This window comes from Lacerta agilis, chromosome 14 (genome assembly GCF_009819535.1).
Source record: "Lacerta agilis isolate rLacAgi1 chromosome 14, rLacAgi1.pri, whole genome shotgun sequence".
In the NCBI taxonomy this organism is placed as follows: domain Eukaryota; kingdom Metazoa; phylum Chordata; class Lepidosauria; order Squamata; family Lacertidae; genus Lacerta; species Lacerta agilis.
The window spans coordinates 16901648-16914008 of record NC_046325.1 but is presented as its reverse complement, the minus strand read 5'-3'; the positions used below and the strand labels follow the sequence as shown (position 1 = coordinate 16914008).

Sequence of the window (12361 nt, the reverse complement as noted above, 5' to 3'; positions counted from 1 at the left end):
GTTGTTGTTATTATTAGTAGTAGTACTGTAGTAGTAGTAGTAGTAGTAGTAGTAGTAGTATCTTCTTTCTTTCTATTAGATTTGCATTTTTTTAAAAAGTAAAAATCAGATTGAGATTATGGTAAGCTTCAAACAAGGGCAGAGCGAATGGTGGCCCAGAGCTCAGATAGGGATGGAAACACATGTCCATTTGGGGTTTCTGTTTCTCATTTTTTCCCCAGTCTTAAACTGAGTTCTGCAGCAGTTTGCAGGGGCGGGGATTAAATCCTCATGAAAATTCATGCAACTTTCTCCTAAACACATTCCCTCCCCTCCCCCAAGCAATTTTGAGGATGGGTGTGCTTTTGATTCTCATGTTGTTTTTGAAAAATGTGCATACGATAGATTTGGTCCTGAATGTGATCTCAATAGCATCTCCTCCATCCCTAGCCTCAGAGCACGACAGGTTGGTTCTAACAAGTCTTGATTTCACATATCTGACACGGGAAACTGAACTTGCCAGAACACTTCTTTTACATGGTTGGGTTTTCCCCTTACAGCAGTGTTTTTCAACCTTTTTTGGGCAAAGGCACACTTGTTTCATGAAAAAAATCACGAGGCACACCACCATTAGAAAATGTTAAAAAATTTAACTCTGTGCCTATATTGACTATATATAAAGTAATTTTCCCACGGCACACCAGGCAACATCTCGCGGCACACTAGTGTGCCGCGGAACAGTGGTTGAAAAACACTGCCTTACAGCACCCAAATCTAACAGCATTTATAACTGGGAACTTTGGATTCATTGTAGCAGGCATTTGGCATTTTAGCACATTGGGTTGTGCTAACAAGGCTAAGCTTGTTGCACTCAGTTCACACTGAAATCAATAGGATTTACTTTCCCCATTGATTTCAGTGGGGTTAAGTGCAATTAATTTACGTGTCTGCGATGGATTCAGCCCAGTTACTCTTTTGGGATCGAAGTCATTGTACTAACCATCTATAATTACATACAGACAGGTGTCAAGAAGAGCTATTTCTACTAGCAACCCATAAAAGCGTATCGTTCAGGATACAGACAACATTTCGAACAAACCTGAGGGAATTGTATAATTTCGCCATTGGAATTTTGAGCCTTTTAGACAACAATCCTAATAACCACAGTTATTGATATTAACAATGTTTCTAAAGCTCTTCAACACCCAGTCATCGTACAGCAGCAATAAACCTGGAACGCATGCTCAGAATGTATTACCGCCCTAAAAAATTGATTAATCCCCAACTGATTAAAAAAAAAAACAACTCAATTTAATTATTTTCTTTTAATGAATTTTAAGGCAATACTGTTAGGTATCAGCTTACTAGATTCAATATTTTTATACTCCCCCCCCCCCGATAGTTGATGTGAGCCCCACAAGACCCTGTCCCATTTCAGGCAACATCATTTATAAAACATTCTGTCATCCAGAGATGGAAAGTGCCATGGCATCCTTTGTTGGTGGCGGCAATCGCAGTACATGTTCTTCCTTCTGCTTCATGTCATTGTAGGTCAGAAGAAGAAGAAGAGTTTGGATTTGATATCCCGCTTTTCACTACCCGAAGGAGTCTCAAAGCGGCTAACATTCTCCTTTCCCTTCCTCCCCCACAACAAACACTCTGTGAGGTGAGTGGGGCTGAGAGACCTCAGAGAAGAAGAAGAAGAAGAAGAAGAAGAAGAAGAAGAAGAAGAAGAAGAAGAAGAAGAAGAGGAGATTGGATTTGATACCCCGCTTTATCACTACCCGAAGGAGTCTCAAAGCGGCTAACATTCTCCTTTTCCTTCCTCCCCCACAACAAGCACTCTGTGAGGTGAGTGGGGCTGAGAGACTTCAGAAAAGTGTGACTAGCCCAAGGTCACCCAGCAGCTGCATGTGGAGAAGTGGAGACGTGAACCCGGTTCCCCAGATTACGAGTCTACCACTCTTAACCACTACACCACACTGGGTCTCTCAGTGTTTCTTAGCCAGTGGGGCTCCGCCACCCCAAAGGCTTGTATAAAGATCTCAAGGGAGGGGGTGTATTTCTAAAAAATATATTCCAAACTAAGTAAAAAAAAACACAAAATTATTTATCTATAAAAGTTCATTTCTATTATTAAACGCCAAATGCTATTTACAATTAAAAGTGACAACATTTCAATTTATTTTGGGAAATTCAAATAAACTTATAAGAGGAGCCAGGTTTGAAGGCGGGTGTGTGTGTGTGTGATTTTTATGTTAGCTAAAAGGCCGCACAGTTGAGAAGCACTGTTGTAGGTTAACTGATACCAGGAAGGCTAGTCACAGTGTTTTGCTTTGCGGCCGTCACCTAACAAGTCACGCTAAATTGCGTAGTGTTTTGCTCTGGCTCTCCACAGCTCAAGGCCTCGTGCAGTTTGGTCCAGAACACATTCTCAGCCTCAGGGTCCTCAGGCCATGTGAGGTAGCTTTCTTGTTTCATCAGTTTCCTTAGGCGATGATAGGGAGACAACCTAGGAAGGAAGGAAAGCAGGGCTGAGGTTTCCCATTCCTTAGCACACTGAGCATACTCCACACCCAAACGTACTCAACAGGGTCCTCGAGAAGTGGCCCACTGGAGCAGACAAAGGCTGAATCTAAGCAAAACATCCTGATTCCCTTGGTGGCCAACCTTGTGCTCCCCTTGGTGGTCAACCAACTGTGGGGTGTAACATAAGCAGTCAAGTACAACACTTCTTGTTTGCCCAGAGTGGACATGCGGGGGTGGGGGTGTTACTCCACAGCTAGGAGGACTTCCTGTCACACCTGGTCTGGAGCTTCCTCCTCCAGCATGTGACCAAGTAGGTGGGCGTGACCCTGGGAGACCCCATAAAAGGGGCTGGTCATGCAGCCATCTCCCATCTTCTTTCTCTTGATGCCATGCTCTCTTGATACTGATGTATTTTGCTGTCTGCTGGCTCTCAGCCACCAGGACATGGGCTCATTCCCATATGGGATGAACTCAAACCCTCTTCTGTAACTCTAAGCTAAAGTCTGCCTTCAGGAATCCAACTGTGAACTGAATGTGAGTAAAATTCTTGTTACTTTTAAAAGAAGCTTCTTGTGTCTTTATTTTATTTTTTACAAGGAATAAAAAGAGGACTTACCAGGAACAAAATCCAATCTGAACAAAGCCAGATTGGATTGCTTAGGTAAGAGATTCAAACGAACCTACCAACTAGCTTCCTGCTATATATTGGGGAATGTCGCTCTGCTGCTGACTCACAAGCGTAAGTTAGGAAGGATACTGTTAAATTAATATATCCTCTCCTAGTACCTACAACATTCTCACTCCAGCCGCATATGGGTGGCCCACAAGCAAGGGCCCAAAAGCAGTAGCCTTCACCAGCTTTTCTGAACATGGGGATTAATATTAAATTGTGGTTTTATTATGATTTTTTGGAATTGTGCCCTCCCCTGGGTTTATTTTAAACAAAGGATAATAAATGTTCAAAAGAGAAGGAATGAATGAAATAAGATCTCCTGCCTTGGCACCCAATATTCCTGTCTCATCTTTGCAGCTGAAGAGCTATCCTCACTCACCTGTAGTTAGGGATTTCCTCCATAAAGACCACAACCAGAGGGTCCTCCCTGTGGTAGTATATCTTGGAACAAGCAAGTTGGATTTCCAGTGAACACCACTCACTTTCCAAGTAATTTTCGCTCACCACACACAAGGTCTTGCGGCTCTGGCTTATTCCATTCTGAACATTGTCTATGTAATATTCTCCAGGGGCGAAATCTCTAGGCCCGAAGCACAGCCGCAAGCTGGGTTCTCCTTGCACTTCCAGCTTTTCCAGAACATTGTTCACCACCCATTCGTGGTCCTGACTACAACAAGAAATGTAGGCATCATACTGGTATTCCTGTCCCTTTTGGCGCAGGGGCTTGAAGCCCCAGCCCCTCAGCAGGTAGTAGCCATGTCTGAGGGTCCAACCAAATTTGGCATAGACTAAAACAGTAAACAGGAACCCAAGGGTGATCACAGTGGTGGCAATGAAGAAGTATATTTCCCTAGTCTCAAAGCAGAAGGAGAAGTCTTCATAAGCAAAGAGACGGTCAGTCGTGCCAGGGCCAAAGCAATGATATGAGCCTAGCAAGGACACCTGGATATTTGGTTCAGACACAGACCAGTTTTGAAACCAGGCATTATCACAGGAGCATGTCAGGGGATTCCCAGAGACATCCAGATATTTCAAGGAGGAGAGCCCACCAAGCGTTTTTTTACTGATGTTCCTCAGATCATTCTTGCTCAGGGAGAGTTGCTCTAGAGATGTCAAACCAGAAAATATTTGTTCAGGCAAGTCCCTGATGGCACTGTCATCTATCCAGAGTTGGCTTAAGTTACCCAGGCCTTGGAAGAAATTTAATGAGGGTTTCCAAGAGTCATTGACTGGACTGATTTCAGAGACATCTAAGGACTTGAGGCTAGTCAGGTTAACAAACGAGATGTTAAGGAACAAGAGACTGGGGTTGCCCTTCAAAGAGAGGTACTGTAGGTTCCCCAGGCCTTGGAGGAGTTTGTCTGGGGGACAAATGGGTAGTCTAGGACTCTGAAAACTAAGATCCAGCTTGCGAAGGGAGTGGAGACCAACAAAAGGACTCGGGTAATCATATTTGTTGTAAGTAAAGAGGTGGTTGTGACTGATGTCCAAGATTTCTAGTTTTTTGAGGTGTGTAAAGATTCCCCGAGATAGCTTGTAAAGCAAGTTGTGGTCTAGGTAGAGATATCTCAGGGAGTTCAGCTGGTAAAAGCCATTCCTTTTGACAGTGAGGATTTTGTTTCCTGACAACAGCAGAGTCCCCACGTGCTTGAGCAAAAAGGCACGGGCCTTGATTAATTTGATGCTGTTATCCCTCAAGTCCAAGAATTCCATCTTACGGGCATAATGGAAGGTGTTGCGGGTCACAGCTGTGATCTGGCAGCCCTGCAGGATGAGGGTCCGCAATGCCTCCATGCCAAAAAAGGATCTCTGCTGAAGGTTGGTCAGGTGGTTCTTCGATAGATCCAAATAGCTCAAATGGTTCAAAGGACGGAAGACAGAATCCTCCAGCTGGGAGATAGAATTTCTCCTCAGGATCAGGGTACGTATCTGCATCTGCTTCCCCCAGGCACTAGAGCTGAGCCTCAGGACCTTGCACTTCTCCAAAGAGAGGAATTCCAGGCCTTGAAATGTTTCGAAGACCCCATTTTTCAGATACTTGTACCCTGTGGTGGACAGATCCAGCCAGGTGAGATTAGTGCAGGAACCCAGCTGCCTCAGTTGAGTGTCATTCATTTGAGAATGTTGGATGTCCAAAGAGGTCAAAGAGGGGCAGCTTTTGAAAAAGGAGCAAGCTGCTGGCATGGTCTCATTTAATGGTGGATTCATACTGGAGAAATGCAACATGGTTAGGTTAGGGAGACTTGCATTGATAAGCTGGGAGATATCCAGGGGGTTCATGTTGAAGGACAACTCCACCAAAACAGGGGTGGCCCGAAAGGATCCAGCCTCCACTTGCGACATGTTGTTATGGGTTAGGTTGAGTTGTTGCAAGTTAGGGAAGGAGCAGTTAGACAAGTCCAGCCTGGAAATCCCATTGCTGTTGAGGCTGAGGTTCCTCAGGGAAGGAAAGACAATCCAACTGGGGCCCATACACGGAGTAGAGATCTGATTGGAACCCAAGTCAAGGAAGGTAAGGTTGGCCAAGCCTTGCGTAGCTGTTGCCACTTCTTGGAGACTAGAGAGATTATTGTTGGGAAGGTGCAGTTCCTGGAGGGCCACCTGGGATATGAGGGAGCTGGGATGCAATGTGGCAATACTGTTGTGACCCAAAAACAGCTCACGCAGATTCCTGAGGCTGGACAAAATGGAGGACTCCACAGACACCAGCTGGTTCCAGCTCAGATCAAGCACCTCCAGGTCCCCCAAGCTTTGGAAGACATTAGACTCTATGCCCGATATGTTGTTATGGTCCAGGTAAAGTTCCAACAAGTGCGGAAGATGGGAAAAGGTCGTTGAGGTCAGGTGTGTCACTTTGTTGTTGGAGGCGTTGAGCCAGCGAGTGGAGTTGGGCAGCTGGAGGGTAGCAGAAGTCAAGTTGGAGATGGCCTGGCCACTGCAGGCAGCAAGGCCCGGTCTGTTCGGGGAAAGGATACAGTGAGCGAGCCCGAAAGAATGAACGCCCCTATGCGGCCACACAAAGAAGACTAGCAGCATGCAGAGCATCATGGAGACAGGTCTAAAATTGGGCATCGTGAGCTCTTTGTGCTTCCTGTATGTCATACTGTGGGTTTCACAGGACCAAAGGCAGTTGTTTCTTCTCCATTTGGGTTGAGAGAACCGTCATGCAGCAGCTTCATACAGAAGACGTTCAGCTCCTAAAACAAGAATATGAACATGCTTCCAGTGAGTTAAACTCAGGGTGCTGCAATCTAGTACACTGCATTGACATGAAGGCAGCTGGAAACTGCAAGGTTTACTGAGGAGGAGTGCTGATATGAATTCACTAGTTCCCTGCCCCTTCAAAGGCTCAGGGATGCAATATGGGGCTACAGGAGAGTTCTCTCCTTATTCCTAATGCACAGCAAGGGGCCATTGCTCATGCCCCACATATTATATTGAAAGGAGCTGCCTGCCATAGGAGGAGGGGCATCTTCTCAATGGTACTGAAGGGGATCCTGGGAAGAGGTGAAAAGTGTCCCTTTCACACTGCACAGGCAAGCCTTTACCGACTTCCCCAAAACATGTTAGTCTAGAATGAAGGAGAATAGCATCTAAAATGCAACAAAGGGGAAATGGAAGCAGGAGAAAAGAGAGCTGTAGGTATAAGTCAACTTTCCCCAGCCTGGTGCTCTCCTGATAATTTGGACTACAACTCCCATCAGCCCCAGCCAGCATGGACACTCACATACTCTCTCTCTTTCTCTTTCCTTGCCACTGTCAAACCTGACCATGCACTTGGCTTCTTCCTCTGAAACCAGCCCCACAGCTGCCCACAGAGGAAGAAGGTGAGATGAATGGAGGTCAGCTGTTCCTTCTCCTTCATCCTGTCACCACTTACTCACCAAGGGGCCAGGGCCAAGGTAGATGTCTGGAAAAAACTGGTATACACTTTTTAGAATAATTAAATAAACAGGCACCATGTGAAGCTAAGCAGAATCCGGATCGTGGTGAGCAGAGAGGAGGGAATTTAACCCTTGTCTTCCTGCCACCATCCTGGTTACACACATACACACAAACTGATTTGTATCAGGAAAGAAACTCTACATTGGGTGAAAGATTCCTGCATTGCAGGGGGTTGGACTGGATTACCCTTGTGGCCCCTTCCAACCCTAAAAATTTTAATAATAAAAAAGGAAAGAAACTCCCATGGGTTCCTGCTGCGGCTAACAGCAAACTGGGGTGTGTCATTTTGATCATGATCACAATGGGGTGATGGTTCCCCACCCCTGCTGCCCCTATCCCCATGGGGAGGCTGCTCAGATGCTTGTTACGGCAGGCTAATTGCTTTTAAAGGTAAAGGGACCCCTGACCATTAGGTCCAGTCGCGGACGACTCTGGGGTTGCGGCGCTCATCTTGCTTTACTGGCCGAGGGAGCCGGCGTACAGCTTCCGGGTCATGTGGCCAGCATGACTAAGCCGCTTCTGGCAAACCAGAGCAGTGCACGGAAACGCCGTTTACCTTCCCGCCGGAGCGGCACCTATTTATCTACTTGCACTTTGACGTGCTTTCGAACTGCTAGGTGGGCAGGAGCAGGGACCGAGCAACGGGAGCTCACCCTGTTGCGGGGATTCGAACCGCCAACCTTCCGGTCGGCAAGCTCTAGGCTCAGTGGTTTAGTCCACAGCGCCACCCGCTGCTGCTTTTACACACCTGTAATTTTATTTAGGAAAGTGGCTTTGCGTCCCATTTCTTGGTGGGAAAACATTTCCTTGTCTGAGCCGCGGGTGAACTGCTGCCAGTCAGTGTTGACAGTCCTGAGCCAGATGGAGGAAATGGCCTGACAGAGTAGAGGGCATCTTCCTCTGTTTCTGTGCCCTCAGAGACACCAGGTGGATGGGCAACAAGGAAGAGGACCAGCAAGCAGGCTGCGCAGATTGGCAGTGGGTCTTCTGCTCTGGCCCAGCAGAACATCAACCCCTATTGCCAGCACCTGCCCCCATCCCTGGGTGCCCTCTCATCCAAAGGAAACAAAACACACCACACAAAACCACACTTTTCTCATCTCAGGAAAGTGAGGTGCAGCATAACAATATGCGAGGAGACAAAAGAAGCCTCAGCAAACCTCCGCAGCTAAACAAAGGACCGCTTCAGACCTTGAGCAACCTCAAGTTGTCAGCGATTTGTAAATGCCACTTGGGAGGAAGCTCAAGGCGGTATGACTGAAAGGAATCTGAAACCGCAAGAAAGCAATCATTTCCAAAATCCAGAGTTCACAGAGCCTCATACTGTAAGGTCTGCAAGTCGCTCTTTTTAAAACACCGACTGCTAAAAGGCAGTTTCAGCAGAGGGGGAAAGCTTGCCCTCTTGGGCTTTTGCCTGTCGGGGAAACTCCTTGAGGCGAACGCAAGAGTGCTGCCATGGGCATATTATTGCACAAGCAACGAGACAGGCATGGGAAAATACCCATTTTTTCCAGCCCCATCATTTCCTCTATGCCCTTACATTCTTTCCGTTTTGCAAGCTGCCTCTGTGACTGATGGCAAACCTCCCCCACCAAACCCCGAAGATCCTGCCATGGGCAGACCCACCTTTAGCATTGGGTCTTTGTCTTGGGTCTTTCTCTCATCTGCTGAAGAAGCTGCTCAAGTGTGCTTCCCCCTTCTCCCATGGTACGTGAGGTTCGAGTCAAAGTGCAGCTTATTTCCTCATCCTGTGGTCAGCCATGTGTGCCCCCGCGCTCCCTGGGTGTGCCAGTTGGGAACTGAAACTTCTCGACAAAAGGAGGTGCAACACGAAAAGAGGAAGAGGTGGAGCAACCCTGGGATACTTTCTCTCTCTCTTTCTCCCCATGGGTGAGCTTTAAAAGGAGAATTAGACAAATTCGTGCAGGCTCAGGCTGTCAGTGGCTACTAGCCACAATGCGCACGTTCTTCCTACGCTCTATGGCAAAGCTTTCCAAACTATAGTCAAAATAATAAAAATTCCTTCCAGTAGCACCTTAAGAGACCAACTAAGTTTGTTCTTGGTATGAGCTTTCGTGTGCATGCACACTTCTTCAGATACACTGAAACAGAAGTCACCAGACCCTTATATATAGTGAGAGAGTGGGGAGGGGTATTACTCAGAAGGGTGGTGGGAATGGGTGATTGGCTGATAGGTGTGGAAAACCTGTTAACGACTGCAATTGGTCTTACAGGAAAAGGCAAGGGGTGTCATGTATAATGAGATAAGAATCCAATGTCTTTGTTCAGACCAGGTCTCTCCATGGTTTTAAGTTTGGTAATTAGTTGCAATTCAGCAACTTCTCTTTGCAGTCTATTTTTTTGAAATTCCTTTGTAGTAAGACAGCTACTTTGAGATCTTGTATAGAATGTCCTGGGAGACTGAAGTGTTCTCCTACTGGTTTCTCTGTCTTTCCAAACTATGTTGTGCGACACAATAGTGTGTCAGCTGCAGTGTATAGGTGTGTCGTGCGAACACTCCCCCCCCCACCCCCCGTGCTCCTCCCGGGACTGGAAAGGGGTTAGTTTAACCTCTGCTTTGCTAGTAAAACTGAATTGCTGTGTCGCACAACGATGCATGTCTAAAAAGTGTGTCACCAACGTAAAAGTCTGGGAAGCTCTGCTCTGTGGGACAGTAAGGTTCTGAACACCAAGTGCTGGAAACCACCATACCCTCCAAGTGTCCTGATTTTCCAGAGACAGCCCTGGAATTTCAACTGAGCCCAGCAACAGAAGTGTGCAGCTGTATTGAGCAGCACCAGGTGTTGAAATTGTGCGCCCCTAACAATTTTGCACCCGAGGGAACCACCCCTGCGCTGTCGCCACCCGTGATGATTTCATGACTCTGGGCTTACGGTCATGTGGTTGGATTCTTTAGATGGTAATGTGCATTTCTTCACTTACTTCAAAACATGGTTACCTGGCCCTGCTGCATTGGTGGGGGGGGGCTTCCTTCTCCTGCTAAGTGAGGCCTTGGACGTCTGCCCCAAGGGCACCACTGTGCAGGCAGGATTATAGCAAGCAGACTGCAGCAGCCCTCAGCAAGGTGTGGCAGGGCATAGCTGTCAAGTTTCGGATTTGAAAATAAGGGATCAGCAGTCTCACCTATCCCGGGGACAGTCACATGTCAGTGGTGGGCGGAGCCAGAAGCAAAAGTGGGCGGAGCAGCAATGTAAACTCCAAACGGGCTCGGGCTCGGAGCGGAGCAAAGAGGAGGGCAGCCATGTGCTCCGCGCAATGGAGCCCCATCGTCTTCTTGTCTGATCCCATCAAAACAGGACAGGAAGCAGCAACTGCTCAAAGGCAGCCAGGCTCCGCCCGCCAGCTAACCCTATTGACAGGCTGAGGGGCTCGGCGGCAACAGATAGGGGCTGATGCAGGGGGAGGAATACACCCCCCTGTAAGCACGGGAAACAGCTCCCACTTGCTTTGAGGGCTGAGGCTTTCCTCTCCAAGTAGGCGAGGTCTTCCCACCCAGTCCCTGGCCAGCAGGGGAGGAGCTGCTTCCATTAAAAACGGGAAATTTAAGGGAAATAAAAAATAAGGGAGAGCAGCAGGAAACTGCTTAAAATAAGGGAGAATCCCGGGGAAAACGGGATACTTGACAGCACTGGTGGCAGGGGCAGCTCAGGCAGTGATCCCTGGTATTGGAATTGGGGTGCTATGAGCATGTTCCATGGCTCACCCTACCGGGCCCAGATCAAGACCTCAAGTTCTTTTGTACGCTTGTGCCGCAGCTAGGATACTTATAGCTAAAACCTGGAAAGGAGAAAAAAAATACCAACAGTCCAAGAATGGCAAATTAAGCTAATAGAATATATGAATTTAGCGAGGATGACAGCGGCAATAAGAGATATACAAAAGCAGAAAACAAAAGCAGAATGGAAATATGTGGAAGAATATTTAAGAAAAGAAGGTTTGAAAACGGAACTAATGATTTGCTTAGATTTAAGATACGCACGTGGGAGATTTAAACTATATATAATTTTGTTTTTGTTTTTTGTTTTTGTTTTTAAGAATGAGAGTAATTAAATTATTAGAGTAATGAAATGAGTATTATACTAAGAAAACCGTTGTAGAAGCAATATGAAGTCATATTTTAAATTTGATTTATAATTTGAAAGAGACTATTGTAAATTTATGTCTGTTATTATCTGTGTGGTGTAAGATTTAATGTTTTGTTTTGTTTTATGTTTGAAATTTTTTTTCTTAAAAAACACAAATTTAATAAAGGCTTATTTTAAAATAAAATAAAATAAAAATTAAAAGACCTCAAGTTCTGCAATAGGCCTAGCCTGTTTTCCTAACCCTTTTGCTTTCCCTTGCCAGCTCCAAGTGCCAGAGACAGCCAGCAGGGGGCAGCGTGAAACCAAGATGCACCCATCTTATCAGGACACACTGCTGTAGAGAAGCAGGGTTGGCAGGCAAGTCCTAGGTCTTGGACTTTCACTACAGGGGGCCTGGACAGTGTCTCATGGGAAAAAACGAGTCGCCCAGAACTGGCATTGCGTGGCTGGGAATCCTGCCAGCCCTGGAAAGCAACAATAGCAGGCATAGCCAAACCTCCCACTGAGCTCTGCCAGGGCTGCTTATAGCCCAACTTCCAGATCCATTGCTGTTGGAAACCATTTTTGGAGTCTCCCTCTGTGTTACATCTCATATATTCTCCAGCCAACCTATACTGGTCAATGATATCTATTTCCTAGACTTGAACCTTCAAGATCAGAGTTCAAATGCTGCTTTGCAGACTTCGAAAGTTTGTTTACACTGCACAGCAGATTTTCCTGTATGCAAGTTTTAGCACTTGCGCGTGAAGGGAGGCACATCTCTAACCACATAGGATATTTTTTTTTACTACTATCGTACTACGATGATTAAATTTATTAGTCACTTTATATGTAAGGCCCCACCCATCGCTGGAATGTGTCCTTTGCATGCTTGCCTGTGAGGAGGCAACACAGCCTTTGGCTGGAAAAGATTCCCCACACCCCCGGTTTAGACAGGAAGATTAATATATTCACAATGTTTGGACTGATTGAAAAAAAGGGTTCCTGATTAATCAAGCCAGCAGATTTCAACATTTTCAATTATTATTTTTAACAGAAGCTCTTTCGAAAACTTCAGCAGCCTTGAGTCCTGTGTGAGAAAAAACAAGGAATAATCAAAACAAGGAAGATGATCCCTGTTGCAATTCTA

General features: G+C 46.3%; 1 protein-coding gene across 1 annotated transcript; it reads right to left on the bottom strand.

Annotated features, from left to right (window-relative positions):
• Window positions 1–2229: 2229 nt before the first annotated feature.
• On the bottom strand, window positions 2230–8885 carry LOC117059089 (toll-like receptor 13). The gene is made up of 3 exons (XM_033170599.1): window positions 8753–8885; window positions 3561–6378; window positions 2230–2491 (listed from the first exon to the last, which is right to left on the bottom strand). Exons 2-3 carry the CDS (start codon window positions 6281–6283, stop codon window positions 2329–2331), a joined length of 2886 nt encoding a protein of 961 aa, XP_033026490.1. The 5' UTR covers window positions 6284–6378; window positions 8753–8885; the 3' UTR covers window positions 2230–2328.
• Between the last annotated feature and the right edge of the window lie 3476 nt (window positions 8886–12361).